Source organism: Geosmithia morbida (assembly GCF_012550715.1).
Source record: "Geosmithia morbida isolate 1262 chromosome Unknown scaffold_1, whole genome shotgun sequence".
Classification (NCBI taxonomy): Eukaryota; Fungi; Ascomycota; class Sordariomycetes; order Hypocreales; family Bionectriaceae; genus Geosmithia; species Geosmithia morbida.
The window spans coordinates 2,004,916-2,024,425 of NW_023336188.1; the positions used below are offsets into that span (position 1 = coordinate 2,004,916).

General features: G+C 54.6%; 5 protein-coding genes across 5 annotated transcripts; 2 read left to right on the forward strand and 3 right to left on the reverse strand.

Annotated features, from left to right (window-relative positions):
- Positions 1–665: 665 nt before the first annotated feature.
- GMORB2_1364 (1-phosphatidylinositol-4-phosphate 5-kinase) lies at positions 666–3,952 on the forward strand (the record flags this gene model as incomplete). The annotated part of the gene is made up of 2 exons (XM_035463346.1): positions 666–2,936; positions 3,116–3,952. Coding segments are annotated over 2 exons (3,108 nt in total), but the record flags the coding sequence as incomplete, so codon positions are not given.
- Positions 3,953–4,779: 827 nt separating this feature from the next.
- GMORB2_1365 (cytochrome c oxidase assembly factor 6) lies at positions 4,780–5,229 on the reverse strand (the record flags this gene model as incomplete). Its single annotated transcript, XM_035463347.1, has 1 exon — positions 4,780–5,229. One exon carries the CDS (start codon positions 5,227–5,229, stop codon positions 4,780–4,782), a length of 450 nt encoding a protein of 149 aa, XP_035324771.1.
- An 853-nt stretch (positions 5,230–6,082) lies between these two features.
- On the forward strand, positions 6,083–7,000 carry GMORB2_1366 (protein SYS1; the record flags this gene model as incomplete). The annotated part of the gene is made up of 2 exons (XM_035463348.1): positions 6,083–6,333; positions 6,535–7,000. 2 exons carry the CDS (start codon positions 6,083–6,085, stop codon positions 6,998–7,000), a joined length of 717 nt encoding a protein of 238 aa, XP_035324772.1.
- Positions 7,001–7,437: 437 nt separating this feature from the next.
- On the reverse strand, positions 7,438–10,642 carry GMORB2_1367 (cleavage and polyadenylation specificity factor subunit 2; the record flags this gene model as incomplete). Its single annotated transcript, XM_035463349.1, has 2 exons — positions 7,438–10,348; positions 10,497–10,642. 2 exons carry the CDS (start codon positions 10,640–10,642, stop codon positions 7,438–7,440), a joined length of 3,057 nt encoding a protein of 1,018 aa, XP_035324773.1.
- An 839-nt stretch (positions 10,643–11,481) lies between these two features.
- Positions 11,482–12,759, reverse strand: GMORB2_1368 (uncharacterized protein; the record flags this gene model as incomplete). Its single annotated transcript, XM_035463350.1, has 1 exon — positions 11,482–12,759. One exon carries the CDS (start codon positions 12,757–12,759, stop codon positions 11,482–11,484), a length of 1,278 nt encoding a protein of 425 aa, XP_035324774.1.
- Between the last annotated feature and the right edge of the window lie 6,751 nt (positions 12,760–19,510).

A 19,510-nucleotide genomic window follows, 5' to 3' on the forward strand; every position in this document is an offset into this window, starting at 1 on the left:
GCACACACTCTCTTTCTCTCTCTCTCCCCTCTCTCTCTCTCTCTCCTCTCTCTTCTCTCTCCCACCTTTTCTCCATCCGTAGCGCCCATTCTCATTCTCTCTGCCTCACTTTTGGTGCTGTTCCTCCACCCTTCCCCTTCGCTTTTCCATCAAGACCATTCGACAAAGACGTTTTCTCCCAGCTCGTCATTTACGGGGGACAACAAGAAAAAGAAAAAAAAATAGAGGCCACCCCCCTCCCCCCACCCCCCGGTCGCTTATTCATCCAGCCAGCCTCTCTTTTCTCCTTCTCCCTCCCTCCCTCTCTCTCTCCTTCTCTCTCCGCCACAAACCACAACCACCGCAACCCAACCCACACCCCCCCTATTCCATCACGGCCAGCCTCTTCTCCCCTCCAACCCCGGGAACATCGTCGGCAACCCCCTTAATCTCTCCCTCGATTTCTTCTCGCCTTTCTTTTTTTCTCTCTTTTTTCTTTCTTTCTTTTTTTTTTTGGTTACCAGAGACAAAAAAAGACATACGCACGAGAAATGCCAACGTTTCTCAACGTCGACGTTCAGTCCACAGGCTTCCACGAAAATTCCGACATCCTACACCTCGATCCTCACAGTCAACTCCTCGGCACTCATGCTGCTACGACCAAGGACTCGTCCCTCGTGACAGACGGGCCACCCTTCCGCCGCCACAATCGATCCGACTCCATCAATGAGCCATACGACGACGCTTCCTACTCGTCCACCTCTGACTCCTCCGAACTAGTCTCTCCCATGACGGCGAATGGCACCGACACCGACACCGCCCTGACCGCGACCAGCACCGCTACCACCACCATCGGCAGCATGGCATCCTCTGCCAACCGCAGTAAGGCCAACGGCCGCTTCGAGCACGATGCCGCGCCCGTCAACAGGAACGCCGGCCGCTACGATGCGAATGCCGCCATGCCCCCTCCCTCCACAGCACCACCGTCCCTCCCGCCTATACCGAATGGCCGCCTGTCCAGCAGCTTCACCACCACCATCCTGCCCGACCGCACCGCCGCGACGCGTCACCATCACCACACCCCCCCCAGTGCTACCGTGAATGGTAACATGAGCGGCATCGACGCTGCCGCCACCTCAGACAAGACGCTACCCCAGCTCCCCCACCATGATGCCCAGTCAATTGACCAGCAGCCCGATCGTGCCTTTGGCCGCAGCGGCGAGCATCCCCATCCCAGCAAGCCCTCTCGAGCGGCACCCGTACCCTCCCACACGCCACCCCCCCCCCCTCCTCCCCCCCCTCCTCCCCTTCCGCAGTCACAGTCGCAGTCCCATCTGCCGCCGGCCGATGCCCTCTCCTCGGCAGACACCACGCCCACCAAGCATCGCCTCTCTTCCCCCCCGGCATACCAGACCAACGGCACCTCGTCCACCTCTCTCCACCTCTTCCCGCCCCCACCCGGCTCGACCCTCAAGCAGAGACACACCCTCGAGGTGCCCAAGCTGTCGTCAGCCGCCCGCCACTCGCGCGACGGAGCCGACAGCGTTGGCGGACGCTACTCTCCCAGCCCGCAGACCGTGTCGTCGGCCACCGCCTCGGCCACCGCCACAGGCGCAGCCACAGCCGTCGGGGGGGGAGCGGCGGCAGGCAACAGGAGGCCCTCGCTCAGCCTAGCCCGTAGGACGACCAGGTCCATGCAGTCGGACAACAGGGACGAGGTCGCCCCCGACGAGGACGCCGCTCGCTGGGCGGAGGCGTACCGTCAGAAGAGGGCCAGCAAGCGGAAGCGCAGGGAGGAGGAAGGGGACGAGGATCGCGTCGTCGTAGGCACCAAGGTCGACGAGTCCCACGCCAACTGGGTGACGGCCTATAACATGCTGACGGGCATCCGCGTCTCGGTGTCGAGGACCAACGCCAAGCTCGATCGGGAGCTGACGGATGCCGACTTCCAGGCCAAGCAGAAGTCGACGTTTGACATTGCCGGCAACGAGCTGGTCCCCTCGGCCAAGTACGACTTCAAGTTCAAGGACTACGCGCCCTGGGTGTTCCGGCACCTGCGATCGCTGTTCCGCCTCGACCCGGCCGACTACCTCATGTCGCTGACGGGCAAGTACATACTGTCGGAGCTCGGGTCGCCGGGCAAGAGCGGCAGCTTCTTCTACTTCTCGCGCGACTACAAGTACATCATCAAGACGATCCACCACGCCGAGCACAAGTTCCTGCGCAAGATCCTCAAGGAGTACTACGTGCACGTCAAGGACAACCCCAACACGCTCCTGTCGCAGTTCTACGGGCTGCACCGGGTCAAGCTGCCGTACGGCAAGAAGATACACTTCGTCGTGATGAACAACCTGTTCCCGCCGCACCGCGACATCCACACCACCTTTGACCTGAAGGGCTCCACCGTCGGCCGCGACTACCGGGAGGAGGACCTGGAGAACAACCCGCGCGCGACGCTCAAGGATCTCAACTGGCTCCGCCGCAAGCGCAACCTCGAGCTCGGCCTGTACAAGAAGCACCTCTTCCTCTCGCAGCTGCAGCGCGACGTCGGCCTGCTCAAGCGCCTCCAGATCATGGACTACTCCCTCCTCGTAGGCATCCACGACGTCTCCCGCGGCAACGAGGAGAACCTGCGCGACAAGACGCTCCAGGTCTTCAACCCCGGAGGCGACAAGTCCAACACGGACGACGAGGGCGCCGGCCCGTCCGTCCTGCTGCGGACCCCGTCCAAGCTGGAGAATGCCCGCAAGGCCCGGGAGCTGCGCCAGATGATCCGGTCCGAGAAGCCGGTGCCCATCGGCGAGGCGCTCGACAAGATGCCCAACGAGCTGGCGGAGGGTCAGGGCCGTCCTGGCTTCGTCTTCAACCAGGATGATGGGGGGTTCAGGGCTACACATGAGGACAATGGCCCTGCTGACGAGATTTACTATCTCGGTGTCATTGACTGTCTGACACATGTGAGTTTTTCCTCCTTTCTTCTCATCCCCCTCCCTCTGCTCCTCTTGTTTCTTTCCCTGTCATTTCTTCGGCCCCCCCCCCCCCCCCCCCCTCTCTCTCTCTCTTTGGGAGTCCAAACTCCCCTCGTTTACACTACTCGACTCGAGACAGACTATATACTGACACCCCTCCCACGCAGTATGGAATGATCAAAAAAATCGAACACTTCTGGAAAGGCCTGACGAGCGACAGGAGTCAGATCTCGGCCCTCCCACCCGACCAATACGGTGACCGATTCTACCAATTTATCGAGGGTGTCACCATGTCATCCGAGGAGGCCCATCGCGAGGCCCAGCGACTGGATGAGGAGATGGCGGCCGAGGCCGAACGCGAGCTCGAGGAACAGCGTGAGCAGCGGGAGCAGCGGCAGAGGTCGAGCCGAGACGGCCCCCCGCCACCCGTGCCGGACCACCTGCCCCCGGCGCCGCCGGGCACCCACGACAGCACGATGGCCAGGGCGTCCAGGGCGGCGGTCCGCAGCGAGGAGAACGGGGCATCGGAGAAGCACGTTCCCGAACGGACGCTCCGCACCATCGCTCCGCCCCACTCCTCGTCATCGGGCGAGAAGCGGGACTCGGCCATGCTCGAGCCGGTCCTGCCGGTGGTCGAGGAGGCGGGTGAGAACGGCAACGGCAACGGCGGCGACGCATCCCGTCTCACGCCCAGGAACTCGCGCGACAAGAATCTGTACGGCCCGACCACGCCCAGCCGGATGCAGGCTCCCACCCGAGCCCCACCGCCGACACCGCCCAAGACCGCGACGGGAACGGGGGCCGACTCGGAGAAGGAGAAGGCCGAGAGCGTCGATAGCGGGTACCATGCTTCGGGACAGCCTCGTCTGAGCAGGGAGAGTGTGCGGAATAAGACTCTGCCTCCTCTGCCGCCGGGGGATCCTAGACGTCACAACCAGCAGCAGCAGCAGCAGCATGAGGAGCAGCAGCAGCGTGAGCACGGTCGATTCGGCATGACGGCTTAGATGTTCGCATGCTGTCTGTCCAGGTGATGGGTCATCTTCACCCTCCACTGCATCGTCTTTCATCGTATCGACTCGGTTCCTCTTTATACTGCATGAACAAATTCACAAAAACAAAAACAAAAAAAACCCCAGAACCAACCAAAAAAAAGGACAGGTGAGGAAACAACCTTCTGTCATTGCATCAACAACCGGGCGCTCTTCTTTTCTTCTTCTTCCTTTCTTTGTATATTTTATGGTTGCAGCAGTCAAAACAGGGACAAAAAGAAAAGGAAAAAGAAAAAAAAAGAAAAAAAAAGACATTGGACAACAACAGTCTTGGGGTAATTTTTCTTATAACAAAACGAAAAAGGAAGAGAGGGAAAAAAAAAACAGTCGACAGCAACCAAATGATACCAATGCGCTCTTGCACCAAGCATGTTTCTTTTTTTTTTTTTTTGTTTTTTTTTGTTTCTTATACAGTCTTGTACAAAGCCGTTCTGTTCACCTTTTTTTTCTTTCTTGTTCATCTCTTGTCCTTTTTTTTCTCTCATCATAATGCGCGCAACACTCTTTTTTTTCCCCCTTGTCTTGGGTAATCATCATTCCTTTTATAAGTCTCCTTCCCTCCCCCCCCTTTGTTTGGCCGGCGTGCAATTGAAATAGAGAGTTAGATGGCTCGCGTGTGTGTTTTTTTCTCACTTTGATAGTTGTACAGAGATTCATTTTTTTTAATTGTACAAGAAGAGAGAAGGAAGGATTTATAAAATAAACATGTTGTACATTTTTCTTTTCTTCTCCCGTGAATCAAAAGATGAGAGTAGAGAGGGAAAAAAGAAGGAAGAGTCAGATCAGCTCCTCTTGCGATCCAACATGTCCTGAATATCGTCCTTACTCTTTACCCCCCTACCAGCAGAAGCAGAAGGAGAAGCCGAGGGAGGAGAGGAGGGGTCGGTCTGGAGGGGAGCAAAAGTGCTGGTGACGACCATCTCCTGAGCGCCCTGCCTCCTGAGCTCATCCAACCTCCTCCTCTTCTGCAGGTCGGCGACGCGCCACTGCTTAAAGTACTTGACCCAGGCGGCGGAGCAGTTGGAGTCGAGCAGCCTGGACTGGTCGGCGCAGAAGGTGAGGTCGGCCCTGCCGGCCTCCTTGACCGGGTCGTCGATGGCGTGGGCGTCGAGGCAGGCGAAGTAGGCGTCGCGGGCGGCCCAGCACTTTTGTCGTTCGGATCGGGTGGGGATGGCGTCGCCGGACCGGATGGCGTCGCCGCGGGTGGAGGACGAAGAGAATGGCCAGACCATTTTTCTTCTTTTCTTGTTTCGGATCCTTCTTCTTCTTCTTCTAATCTCGAGTCGTTCTTTCGCTCTCTGTGTGTAGAGATAGGGAGAGATGTGTGTGTATGTATGTGTGTGTGTGTGTGTGTGTGTATTGATTTGAGAGGTGGAGAGTCCGAAATTCCCTTTTTTTTCTTCTTCTTCTTCCTTTTTCAAATTTTCATATGGTTATTTCGCTGTACATGTCGGGACTGATGATTGTCTGATGAATGGGGAGGAGAAGAAGAATGTCTTCTTCTTCTACCGGCTGTTGGGTTATTTGTCGGTTGAGGGTAACGAGTGGGAAAGAGAGAGAAGAAGAGATTATGTGGCAGAATTTCCAAAGGCGGTGAACGTAAACGGTCTTAGCGTGGAGCCGCTGTTTCCCCGTCCCCGTCCGTTTGAGGAAGATTGACGATCCGTCATTTCCCCCTTCACTTTGAACTCTTTTCCAACATTCACGCACATGATACAGCTTGAACACACTTCTCTCTCTCTCTCTCTCTCTTTTTCTACTCTTTTCTTCTCCTCTCCTTCTCATATCACGAAACACTCTCATATCCAAACTTTAAACACGACGTATAAACTCTTCTCTTCCAACCGACATCACGACAAACAACCATCTCGACTCCATCATCACATTACGACATAAAAATACAGCTTCCAACCACTCTCGGTCCCCATTCATCGAAACCCCCCCCCCTCCTCCCGGACCGATATCATCAGACGCCTATTCCCTCGAAACATGCGCCGCCGGTAAACCGTCAGGTTTAAAGAAGAACGGAAAGAAGAGAAGAGAGGGAAAAGAAATCCACATAACCCCCCTCCCGACGGGATCGAGATGGCCCGTCGTCGCAGACCACCCCGCGCAGGAGCCCTCTCGGAACTCCAACCGGTCGAGATAGCATGCCAGATCGCCACTCTCCAGGCGTTATACTACGTCGCTGCCGTCGTGCTCTTCGTCCTGACCACCCTCCTGGCCGGCGCTAGCTTCGACCTCGGCATCGTCCTTGGCTGGGATAGGGTTCGCGGTGATACCACGCAGGGTTGGGTCATGTCGTTTGTCTGGATCCTCGACGGTGGAATCTGCATGTACGTTACCGCTCTCTCTCATCCCCCTCTTATCGCCCTTCTTTCTCTGTCCTCTATCTTTTTTTTCTTCTTTTTTTTGCTGCTGCCACTGGCCTCTCTCACTCTCTCACACACACATACATACGCGCTCTTCTTTTCATTGTCTTGACAGAAGAAGAAGCTGACAAGACACATCTGGTCTCTTTCAACCCGAAAAAAAAGGCCCATAGCTATAGTCCTCCTCATCGCTAGGAGTAAACTAGTCCCCGACTTCGCCTTGACGATCCACTTCCTCCACCTCCTCATCACGACCGCCTACACGCGCTCCTTACCCCGTCACTCGCTCTGGTGGCTCACCATGGCCGGCTCTTCGGCCCTCTGCGTCGTCCTCGGTATGTGGGCTTGTCGGTACCGGGAGCTCCAGCCCGTCTTCTTCGCTGGCGGTCGCATACTCGGCCACAACAATAACGCCAGCAGCAGCAACAACAACAACAACAACAACAACAACAGCGGCAGCAACAACGATAACAACGACAACGGCAGCGTCACCGCGCCGTCCAGAAATGCTCCCGTCGGTGCTGCAGGAGACGGTCATCGTCGCCTCGTAGATGAGGAGATGGGCTTGGGCGGATATGAAGAGTATGAGATGGATGGTATCAAGTCGGGTGCTTTAAGGGGATACAAGTAAACGGGCGTTTTTGTTTTTTTTTCTCTGGAATTGTTTTGAACCACCCCCCCCCCCCCCCCTTTTTTTTTTTCATGCTTCTTTCTCTGCATTGCTAGGAGTTTCTTTTCGTTAATTTCTTCTTCTTCTTTTCCCTTGCCTTGTTTGGTTCATGTAATATAGAGCTGCTACTATTGCAGTATCCTTGATAGCTTAGTCGAAACGGATAATGAATGACCTCTTCTTCTCCATTCTCTTTCTAGCATGGAGACACCGATACTCGGATACTTTGATTAAACAAGTCAGCATGGAGACGCTCCATGGTCCAAAAACAAGAAACACCCCGTCAACAGTCACGGCAGATATATATATATATATATCCACGTACATGCATGCAGAATGAAGAGGATACACAGGATACACAGGATTACAGACACACGCAACCACACGCAACCACCCACCTAAGCCCCCGCGACGACAGCCAGATTATCGTAAATCACCCTCTTGACCTCGTATAGTGTGCTCATCCTCCCTCCCACCGGCAGGCCCACGCTCTCGACCTCTATCCTCCCCTCGGCCGTCTTCTTGACCGCCACCGTACCGTCCACCACCAGCGTACCCTCTCCTCTGAACTCGGCCGTGTGCCGAGCGCTCTGCATGGCCCTCCTCAGATCTGCCAGTCTCAGGTCGCCGACGTGTAGGGGTCGAGATGCCGCCGACCTGGCTGCAGCCGCCGTCACGAGGTTATTCGTCGAGATCACGTCTAGCATCGGCATCGCACCCGCGACATTAGCCGTCTCGTCTGCTGCCTCCCTTGCTGCCGTGCCTTCCGTCTTCCGTCGCTTGCTGGGTGTCGACTGCTCGTCGTCATCGACGGATCCCACCGTGGTGGTGGTGGTCATCGTCGTCGTCGTCGTCGACGACTGCGACGCTGTTGCTGCCGCTCGAGCTTGAGTGAGCAGCTGTCCGCTTATGGTCACGATGCCCAGACCCTTTACGTTCTGCCACCTGAGCTCCTTGACCAGGCCGTCCGCCAGCCTGACCACCCACGAGTTCGTATCGACGCTGGCGTCCACCGACACGCCCATCTCAGGCACGAGGATCTCGACGGCACTGCCAGACTCGGCACCGCCACCGCCCCCGCCGAGGGCGACGCGGCAATCGGCGGCCAGGGCAGTCGTCTCCTCGCGGTTTCCTCCCACGAGGATGAGCTTGCGTGGTTGGATGAGCGGGATGAGCATGTTGAGACTGCGCTTGTCGTGCAGGCCTGAGAAGTCGGCAAAGGCGATGCGCAGGTTCACCGCGATGCTCTCCGGCGTGTACACCAGCTTGGATGGCTGCTGGGCGCTGACTTCCGGCACCTCGTTGTCCACCGCCGTATCCAGCTCGTCTGGGACGACACCCTCGCCGCCATCTTCCCCATGCTGCTGCTGCTGCTGCTGCTGCTGCTGCTGTGACGATGATGTACCACCTTCGCCAGCCTGCTGCTGCCAGGCAGAAGTGGCCGTCGCCTTGGCCACGTCACCCCACTTTCGCTTCTTGCCGAGCTTGTCGTCATCGTCTGCCGTCCCAGCCGGGGACACCCCGGACGGGACGCCGCCGGCCGTGTCGTCCTCCTTCTCTTCTGCTCGCAAGAAATCCTCTGGGCGGATCAGCTCCCCGTAGTCATCCGTCCTCTTCCTCCTGACGGCAAGGGGGAATGACCTCTCCCTACCCTTCTTGCCGCGCACCTCGAAGTCGTAGACATCCTTCTTCTTGATGAGGACATTGATCCCCAGGTCTTCGTCGCGCAGGACCACCTTCTTGCGGCCGGCCTGTCCCAGTGCGGCAGACACGTTGAGCGCTTTGCCCTGCTTCTCGCCGTCTTCGTCCTCTGACTCCGACTCCGACTCCGACGACGCGTCGTCGACGACGTCGCCCGAGGCTTCCAGCCCCGCAGCCCCGCCGGTCTGCTGCGTGGACTGCAGGTGCCGCTGCGTCGTGAGCCACTGCTCGTACACGGCCAGTTCGTCGCCCTCGAGGGCCTGACGCTTGGCCTCGTGCAGCTCGATGACACGTCCATCTCCTCCGACCTGCTGCGCATCCTGCTCCTGCTTGCTCTCGCTCCACCACTGCCAGAGCGTCCTGGCCACCGACGGCGGCGATCCCGCGCATCGGGCGACGCCCGGCCTGTCCGTCAGGATGACCAGGTTCCTCGGGTCGTGCGCCAGTCCCCTGAAGAGGTCTCTCGAGAAGCCCCAGTCCATGCTCGCGTCGCTGGCCAGGATCACGCGTCCTGCCCCCTCGACCGCGTCCTGGCCGAGGAGCTTGGCAATCTGCGCCCTGCGCTCCACGAGCCTCAGATACTTGAAGTCGAAGGGACCTCCGCCGCCGGCCTTGGCCTCCCCGGCCGCACCATTCACCTTGCGCTGACCCTCGGCAAAGGCCTCAAACTCCTGTACGATGCTGTCGTCCATCCACTCGAGCATGCTCCTCCCGTAGCGCATGGTGCTCGACATGTTGCGCCCGGCGAGATACAGCCTTGCCGATTTCAGGCTGACGCCGCTGCCGTCGCTGCCGCCGTCGTCGCTCCGCCACGCGTGCTCGAGGAGGTACGCCATCTCCAGGACGCGCGCGCTCGAGTCGACGGGGATGAGCACCGTCCCGCCGCGCGCGACGCAGGGCCGTATGAGGTCGAGGAGGTGCTCGTCGCGCTTGGCGCGCCCACCCGCGGGGGCGTTCCTGTCGCCGCCGCGACTGCTGCAGATGAGGGCCGTGGGTTTGCGCAGCGCCTCGATGACGTCTGCGCCGCCCCCGCCCGCGCCGCCCAGCCACGCGGCGCCCGCAAAGACATTCTCGCGCGCCTGGTTCCAGTCCACGGCGTAGACGATGGACTCCAGCCCGTGCTGCAGATGCCATATCGTACCGCCGAGGGTGTGGCCCGAGTTGTACGCCGTGATGGTCAGGCCGTTGAGCGGCGGGGAGAATGGTGACGGCAGAGGCTGATGCGGCTGCGAATATTTCAGGGGCTGGATGAGCGAAAAGTATCGGGCAATCTCGTCGGCCGTTGGAGCCTCTAGCAGGATCTGGCCTTGCCCCTGCTGCTGCTGCTGCTGCTGCTTATCGTCCGTTGCGGATCTCGAAGTTGTCTGGGTGTTGAGGAAGCCGTACGCCATCGTATCCGTGAGTGATTCGCGCGGTATCGTGGTGGCCGCCGCGGGGGCGGAAGAGTATAGATCCTGCAGGAGCGTCCGGCCCAGGTCGATGATGGGCCGGGTAGCGTAGACGGGCACGCGGGTAAAGAGGGGGAAGTTTTTGCAGCAGTGTGCGTAGGCGGCTAGATGCGACGCCTTGGCATGGGTGAGGAGGATGAGGGAGAGGGTAGGGATTTGCCTGTTGATGATATAGTGTCAGCTGTTTGCTCTTCTTTCTCATACTCCAACTCCTCCTCTTCCTTCCTTCTTTTTTTTGGGGGGGAGGGGAGGTAGGGTAGGGTATTTTCCGTCATCGCCTTCTCCGGCGACATTGTGTTGCAACTCACTTTTCCAGCTCCCGCAACTTGTTAACATCAAACGACTCATCCCATCCGACATCGACGAGAACCTTGACGCCGCCATCTAGCTCGAGTAGGGATTGTGATGCAGGTGACTCTGTCAGAGCTCCCTGCAGTGAACAAAAGGTGAACATTTTCTTCTTCTTTTCTTTTCTTTTCTTCTCTTGTCCTTTTCTTGTCCTTTTCTTGTCCTTCTTCTGTCGTCTCTCCCTCTCTCTCTCTCTCTCTCTCCCCTATATCCCGTAGCGTTTTTTGCGTCGGCCGAGACTTGGAAATGAGAAAGGACGTCGGGCGGTAACCTTATGTGTCCATGGTAAGTCGTCGGGGTTGTGTTTCTTATGTCGAGACGTCGGAGCTTGGTGTTTTGCCTCTCTTGACAAGAAGGAAGAGAGAGCGTCAGGGTCGCGTTTTGGTGTTCTGGTGACGGAAAAGGTACGAGAGTGTATGGAGTACGTACCTCCTTCACCTTTCAATGGAGGAGGGTGTAGGGTATTTCATTCTCCAGATACGGATTTTTGATCGTCGGACCATATCACGTCACGAGAGTCATTAATGCATCCCGGAGCTACGAGTATTATCTGGCTACGTTTTCTCCTCACGATGGATGCATTTACCAGCAGTTTTCATCTGCCGGTGCCTCGTCGCAATAGTTGGGTCGTTCATAGGTAGGACTTCTATAGTATTGAGAAGGAATTATTGTAGTGTTTCTTGAAATTCATTCATGCTGTTTTCGTGTCCAGCAAACGCCAGTCAACCTAGTAATGACCCCCTCCAATTTGCCCTTTTTTCAACAAGGGCTGTAACAAAACGCTGTCGCCCAAAGACCCAAAAAATAAAAAATAGATATAGCATCATGACATGTACAGAACTCCTCCATATCCCGTCTAGATAGATATATATATATACTGAAAAAAAAAGTAGCGATAAGAGAAGAGAAGAAAAAAGAGGCAAGAGGTTGCTCAGCAAAGTTTTCCTACAGGACAACCTGCTTGAAAGCGCTCCTGTCCAGCATGCGCAGTGCGCGGTGGTCCTCGCTCACGGCGGACGGATCGGCGCCGGAAGCAGAGCTGTCGCCTTCTGCGCTGCCGCAATCGTTGAGGAGGACCGACAGGCCGGACCTGGCGGGCTGCGGCTGAATCGGCGCCGTCGTCTTTTCAGAGTACGCAGTCTGGGGAGGCGTCGGAGTCCGGCTGCTGCTGGGAGGGGAGGCGCCGGCAGCCTGCGGGCGGCTGGCCACCGAGTTGAGGGTCGGTAGTGGGCCGTGGGGGTTCCTGGACAGGGCGGCGGCACTGAGGCGCGGGTCCGCCACCGACTCCCTCGGAGGGGCCAGGTCGCTGATGCGTGGCGGCGAGGGCATACGGTAAGCCTGCGAGGCCTGGTAGGGAGGGAAAGCCGTCGACTTTTGCGGGGGAGGGAGGGTGATGGAGGCGCGGGGCTCGTAGTGGTGGGCCGGGGCGTAGTGCGAGGGAGCGGCCGGAGGCTGAGGCATGAGCGGGTGGTGGTGAGACGGAGGCGGGGCGTGTCCGTGAGTCGCATAGGGCGGCGCCGTGGTGTAGTGGCTGTAGGGAGGCGTGACGGCCGGGGAGGGAGGCCAGGCGTGGGTCTGCTGGGTGCCGTAATGGGGCGCGTAGTGCTGGCCCGGGTATGGCTGGGGAGGCAGGCTGTAGTTCTGCATGGGTGCGCGGGTGAGGGCGGGCGTCTGGTTGACCTCGCCCATGCTGGACTCGGGGTACATGCCCTTGACGGGGACGACGCCGCGCAGGGAAGGGTCGTTTGTGGGCTGGGACAGGTCGGGCTGTCCCGGCTGGGGGCGCGAGTAGTAGGAGATGAGGTGGAGATGCTGGCCTGTCGACGTGGTGATGCTGAACGACTGCTTCATCAGGCCGTCGGCCTTGTAGCGGTAGCCCTCGGGCTCGCCGTCGTCGTGGTCCTCGTCGCTGCCGCGATTCGAGTCGGGCGTCTTGCCGGATCCCCTGCGGCCGGTGCCGAAGCCGCCGCCGCGCTTGCCCTCCATCTCGCGGTACGTCAGGAAGCTTCCCGACACCCGGCTGGCGCTCCACGACTTGCCGTCGGTCCACCTCCTCATGCCGGCCTCGCGCTCATCCCAGACGAAGACGGACCCCGAGCGGATGGACTGGCGCTCCTTCTCCGAGAGTCGGCGCTGCACGCGGGGCAGGATACCGAGGCGGCAAGCCTCGAACAGCTTGATGGCGTCGGCGGGCGTCCGCACGTAACCGTGATACGTCTCCATTGCGTGTGAGTTGCGGATTGATATGCCGTCGTGAGTGGCTGATCTGTTCTGGCCCAGTCGGGTGGATGAAAGGGGGGGTGTATCAGAGCTGATGGCAGCCCCCCTGTACAGATTTCTCGAGAAGAGAGAGAGAGAGAGGAGAGAGAGGAGAGATAGAAGTATGGCAGTGGACAAGCCTATATCTTCGACTCGGATGTGTATATCTTGCGTCGACTTTGGGGGTTCGGTTGTAAAGCAGCTGCTGAGGCGGATGGGCGTTGAAGAAGAGGCTGCCTCGATAATAGAGCTCGCACGTATCTATCTATATATGTAGATATAGATATGTGTGTACATATATGTCCTCTGTGTGCAAGTAGCCTCGGAGGGGGGGTGTGTGTGTCGTTAGCTTGATCGGGCGTGGTTAGGATAGGAGGAGGATGTGTTGTAGAGGATCTCAGAGAGGAACATGGGAGGAACGAGAAGGAGAAATGGAATAAGAAATAGGGGAAGAGGAATTCGAAGAAGAGGAAGGAGGGGAAATATGATGATCAGACGGGGTAAAATAAGTGTATTAAACAAGAGACGGTGGGCTGACAAAGGGCAGGTAACCATGGAGGTCCCATCCGTGGTGAATCGGCGGGACCAAGGGCCGGACAATGCAGAGGGTATGGATAAGTCGGCTCGGGCGAAGCCAAGGCTCTGCTTACTCCGTAGTGTTACTAGTAATAGTGTAGAAGAGCAACGTTCTAGGTGGACGGGTTGGGGGGGGGAGTGGGTATAGCTCTTTGTGGGTCGGCAGGGTTGGTAGATGGGGGGGGGGGGGGGTGTGGCTCATGACCACGAGGGATACGTGTTGTGGTGCATGTGTGGTGGTGCATGTGTGTGCGCTTGTATGGCGTATGTGTTTTTCATTGGTATTGGTTGTCGTGTATCAACGTCAGGGTGGCCGTTCAGAGCTGTCGCTTGTACGCTGCATTGTGCGGCGATTCAAAAGTGAGGATGATGAAGCCGATAACGATGGGTGATGATTGTGACGATGCCATGGGCCTGGAAGATCATGTGACAGGAATATATTGGAAGGAAAGAGAAGAAAAAAAAAGTTTGCTTCTGCTTCTACAAGAGGGAAGGAGCGAGGATAGCACGTCCCGGAAAAGAGCTGCCGCCTGCGCCTGCCGTGACAGTTGAAATGGCAGGAGCGTTTTGGGTATATGCCCATTTTTTTCTTCTTTTTTTTTTTCTCTTCTTTCTCTTTTTTTTTTTAGGGATACCGTTTCAGACGGTGATGGGTATATGCCGTACTATCCGTAGCCATAATCATGACCATATTTCCATATTCCCGTATTCCGTATGACGATTCGTGCTCCATTATCCCGTACCCGTGTCCATATTACTACTACTACTACTACTATAATTACTATTATTATTATTATTATTATTACTATTACAACTTACTTGGTATGAACATAGAAAATGGTCCATATCCGTACTCTTATTAATGCTCATAATATCGAGTCGCAGGTACGACGTATCCGTATCCGTACCTCGGCTGTCTTTACTCTGATTCGATAATCGAGGTCCTCTACCATCCAGACCAGCGCCCCCCCCCCCCCCCCCCCAAAACGACCCAGACTAGACAAGACCCTTTACCCTTCTTTTCTTTTTTTTTTTTTTTTAAAAAAAATACATTTATTATGATTATTATTGCCATCGTTGTTTTATTTGTATGCATGTATGTATGTATTTTATTTTTAACCCGTGAGCACCTTTATTTTCTTTCTCTTCTTCTCGAGTCTCCTCCCCTTCTGGTGCCGCGTTGCCGGATTCCTTGGTCTGTTATAACTTATGTGCAGGGTGTTATCCGTGGCGCAGCTACGAAACACGCAAGCCACCCATCGGCGAGAGCAACGAAAGCCTCAAATCCAATAGTTTCCATCATGAAACTACTCCGTAAAACGGTCATCTCTGTAGACACAGTAGACACAGTAAGTGCAATGACTAGACCAAAACTCTTCTTCTCATTGTGAGGCCGCCCATTCATTTTTTTTAATCTTATTTTCGTCTTCCAGTCGCGGTACCCCCCCCCCCCCCCCCCCCCCCCGGGGGAGGTTGCGGTGGTGCGACCTCTTACGCTAGACTAGATGATATATAATACAGTATAGGAGAGAGGAAGGCAGGGAGAATGGGAGTCGAGAAGAAGAGTCGAGAGAAGAAGGGAGTCTAGAGGCTTAAGCTTAATGCACGCAACTCGCTAAATAATACTCCGTATCGGCCCAGATCTTTGGCGCTGTTTCGCTGACCGTTGCTCTAGTACAAGTTGGGAAGTATTCCTGTATGGATTACGTACCGTTGCCGAGTACGGAGTGATTGATACCCTCAACTCTTTCTTGTCAGGATGAACGACGGATTAGAGAGATCTCGACTCTCTGCCCCCATCTCCATCCTCGGATTCATATGAAGCCTCTCTCTACTCTGTGTGTGTCTCGTCATCCATTGCCACGAATCTATGTTGTGTACCCACTGAACGGCTCGACAACAAGTAATCTACCATCGGTACGGGATATAGATTATTCATGGCTCTTTAATCATGTGCTCGCGTACAAGCTCATACGGTGTCGATGGCAAAATAGATGTGTCTATTATTAATACATACTCGTACATTCACTCATAGAAGATGTTACTCACTTGTCTGTCAATTTCTATACGAGTATACTATGCTCGTCACGTATGCATATGTTGGACTCGTCTAGAAACTACTGAATTGGGTCAGAGGTTGAGGTTGTCGTCGTCGTTGGTCTCTCTCCGAATGCCTAAATGTCCGTCCAGAACGCAGCAGAGATGAGAGGATGGGAGAGAGAAAGAAAGAAGAAAAAAAGAAAGAAAAATGTCAATAACGAGGATGAACGAGGACCATCAGGTCGTGATTTCCTCTTCTTCCTACATGCTTGGCCTCCGTCAATGAACCGGCCCACCACTTCCGAGTCAGAAGAACACCCCTCCCTTCGACTAGACTCGCCCCCCCCCCCCCTTTTCCTTCTGTGCCGGACAGCCGAAGCGATCCTACAAAACTTCCAAACGGAGAAGCACCACTACGCAGAAGAGTCGTCATCGTCTGATTACGGCATATGATTCGCACGTCGCAATACCGAGTCACCACACACACACACACACACACACACACACCCGGGCGCGCGCGGCCAGGTGGGAGAGGAAACTGGTCGGCACCGTCAAAGCCGATATTAGACTCGGTGCCCCGGAGATGGAGATGGCAGAGATGATAGATGCGACATTGATGTGATGAGCCGCCCATGGCCGACCTGGCGTTTCCGTGAAACCTATATAGACGTTCCCAGCGTCGACCTGTTACTCCTCATCGGTTTGCCAGTTTGAGTTGCGGTAACTATATATATATATATATATATGTATATATACATATACATATATAAAAAGGAAAAGGAAAAGACTGCCTGGCTGGGGCAGGAAATAAGCATAATACTAAGTAATAAGGGTCGGACATAGGACATATAAAATTTTTTGAAGGAAAAAAAGAGACGGCTTTGCCACTTGACTTTTGATATTTGTATTATACGAGTGTAGTAGTCATCATCTCTATGCAGATTACACGGAGCATCACCATGTACAGATAGTTTCGACTTTCCAAAGGGCTTGTTACAGTTGCCGTGATATATTACTCATGTTGTGCATATTTCGCACCATCATGATCGATATGATTTATGGTCTGATGGAGAGAGGGTTTCCCCCTCTTTCCTCTTTTTATTTTTTTTTATTTAATAATTTTTTTTTCAATTTTTTTTTCCCAAGCACCTGTGTAACCTGTACTTGCGGGAAGGAACCAACACCTAGGAATCTGCCGTGGGGATGTCTGAGTCGCAAATGTTCCTGCCGATATGGACATCACCCACCCAGTCAGTACTCGGTAGAATAAGAATGCTGAGTACTCGCAGTATGCGTAAAAGAAGAGTGCCGTCCAGCCGAGCAGTGGGCTTGGGGATCATCCGGACGTGGGTCTCTCGGTCGGCAGAATCGGCACCTGCGACACACAAGACGAGACTGCAACGAGGCAGGTCCAGTCACGCCGAGACGGGGACCGGCAGAAGGGGAGGGGGGAGGGATTAAGGTAGGTAACAATCTACTGGCTAAACATGTCGCTGTTACGAACACGACGAGCAACGATAGCAGATGGCAGAGCAGCAGTATTAAGATAATAATACTGCGTAGTAGTGGTGGCAGCACAGTCTGATGTAACCCGTCCGTACCGTCATGAGATGCGGAGCACATATATCAACATCATCGTCACCGTATTGATACTGATACTCCCTCCCCCTTGGAGAACCCTTTTGCAGGCCACTCGTAATATACCCTACTGGGACTAGTCGTCGGTGGCATCGTGGCAGGGTGATTTGCGCAGCACCACGACGTGCCCACCGCGTAATCTGTGCACGGAGGCATGCACATGGATAGAGCCTTTTATTCCCACCTATCTGAGGCCTCCGGCCCCGTCTTTCCCCGGAAACAACGATGACGACGACGCAGAGCAACATGGCTGGGGGGTTCGACTACGAGTACTCTTACGTAGCTGCTCGAGCAGCTGTTCAGCATCACCACTACCTACCGGGTACCCGTACAGGAGTCGTACTACCTGTAGCCAGGGGGGTTTCGAATGAACTCGTCGGCAAGCTTGTTCCGCGCTTAAATCGGCACACGAGGTCCCTGTACGAGTATGGGAGTATTATCACTCTGCAGACGGTGTTTTCTTTCTTTCTTTTCTTCTTCTTGTGCTGGGGTCATAGGAGAGAGGTGATAATCATTGCGTCTCAGACTGGTGGTTGCTACTGTTTCTTCTTCTTCTTTCTTCTTCTTCTTCTTCTCATTCCAAGGTCTACATACATACATGATGAATACTACCTCTCTCCTACGGCCCCAACACAACACACTAATGAATAAAATAAAACAAGACGCTTGATAATACTCGTTGACATCTATTACTCAGATAATAATACTCTGCAATACATCGTAGTACGTAATCATAGTTAACCGTGGAACAAGGTTGTTGTATTGTGGGTAGCACTAGACAGTTGAAACTACAGACTATATCAAGCTGGGAATAAGGATAAGGATAAACAAAAAGTCAACATCCCAACAAGCCACATAACTCTGGAAGTATGCTGACCCGGGAAAAAAAAAAAGAAGGAAAAAAAAGAGGCGATTGGTAAGGGGGAAGGCAGCACAAGGTAGAGAGAATGTGTGGGTGGGCTGGTTACTCCTAAGCTTTGTGGATGATATAAAAGTGTGGATCGATAATTATTGGTTGATAACCAGTCATATGATGCGCTACGGATATGACGGCTGAAGCAGGTTGGGGGGGGGGGAGGGAGGCCTGGAACCTTTTTTTTTTTTCTTTCCCTTTTCTCTTCCGGCGCTCTACTCTTGCGTTTTCCTTTTCGATTAAGCATGAATTTAAGAGTTTGTCAGCCCATCTTAGCTTAGACGCTAAGACCGTATTAGAGGGGTGGGGGGGGGCGTGTGCATTCGGAAACTCCGTAAGAGTAAGTGTTGGAAACGTCATGAGATCCATCTTGTGGGCACCACTCCCGGCTCACGGGTGCCGAGCGGAGACACACTTTTTTCTTCTTCTTTCTTTTTCTTCTTCTTCTTCTTTCTGAAGTATTCTGACCTCTGGTGTCGATCGTTCAGGCAAAAGAGGGGGGAGAGGGGGGGTGGGGTTTCATGTGCCATGTCCTGGCCGCTGTTAACAAGAAAGTCCAGAGTCAAAGGTTGAGAAGGTTGAGAAGGTAGAGAGAGAGAGAGAGAGAGAGGGTTGGAGCCGATAGGTTCTCGGAGCAGCTTGGCTGAACCGACAAGAGGAGAATGACAACTTGGGACAGACACTGAGAGATAGACGGAACCCAAGAAAGAAGGAAGGGAGGGGGGGAGGGAAGGAGGAAGAAGACTAATAGTGTCTCATGCATGTGCAGGGATGTCAACACCATCAGAGTGCCGTCCGAACCGGCTTGGCATCCAGGGGATAAAGGATTGGTCGTATTCCCGTACCTGTGTACTTGGATTGGCAAAAGCCAAGACTAGGGTCCAGGGCAAGTACGAGTTACTCTGACGAGAGACAAGACAAGAAAATTAGGTAATTAGGGGAGGGATATGTGTGTGCTTTCTTTTTTTCTTTTTTTCTTCTTTTTTCCTCTTCATCTTTTTTTTATTATTTGGGGTTTTTTCTTGTTTTGTTTTCGGGATTGTCATGAAGCTTATGCTTAAGTCTTTTTTTTTTTCTTCTCTTCCCTCCCTCTCTCCCTCCCCCCTCCCCCCCCTTCTCTCTCTCTCTCTCTCGGTTGTCAGTTCTCTTTGGCTCCCATCCAACCATTCACATTCCCCATTATCCGTTGTCATAGGTGATCAGGAGACAACTCTAACGAGTCATCTCCCCTCCTGCACAATGTCATCACAAGACCAGGTCCCTAAGAGGCCCTTTTCATCTATCTATGACGACGATTCAACCCGGGGAACACCGGACTGGGAATCAGCGGGCGCAAAGTTAAGCGAGGACCAAAAAGAGTCTAAGGGGAGGGGAGGGGAGGGGGGGTAACCATGCTCCGTAATTCGCACAAGAGATAATAAAAAAAAGCCCTGTCTCGGGAATACAAGGTATCGCTACTTGTACCCGCAAAAAAAGTATAAAATTTTCTAAAAATTATAAACACACACACACACACACACAAGGCAAAAAAAAAGTATGCCTGATGCT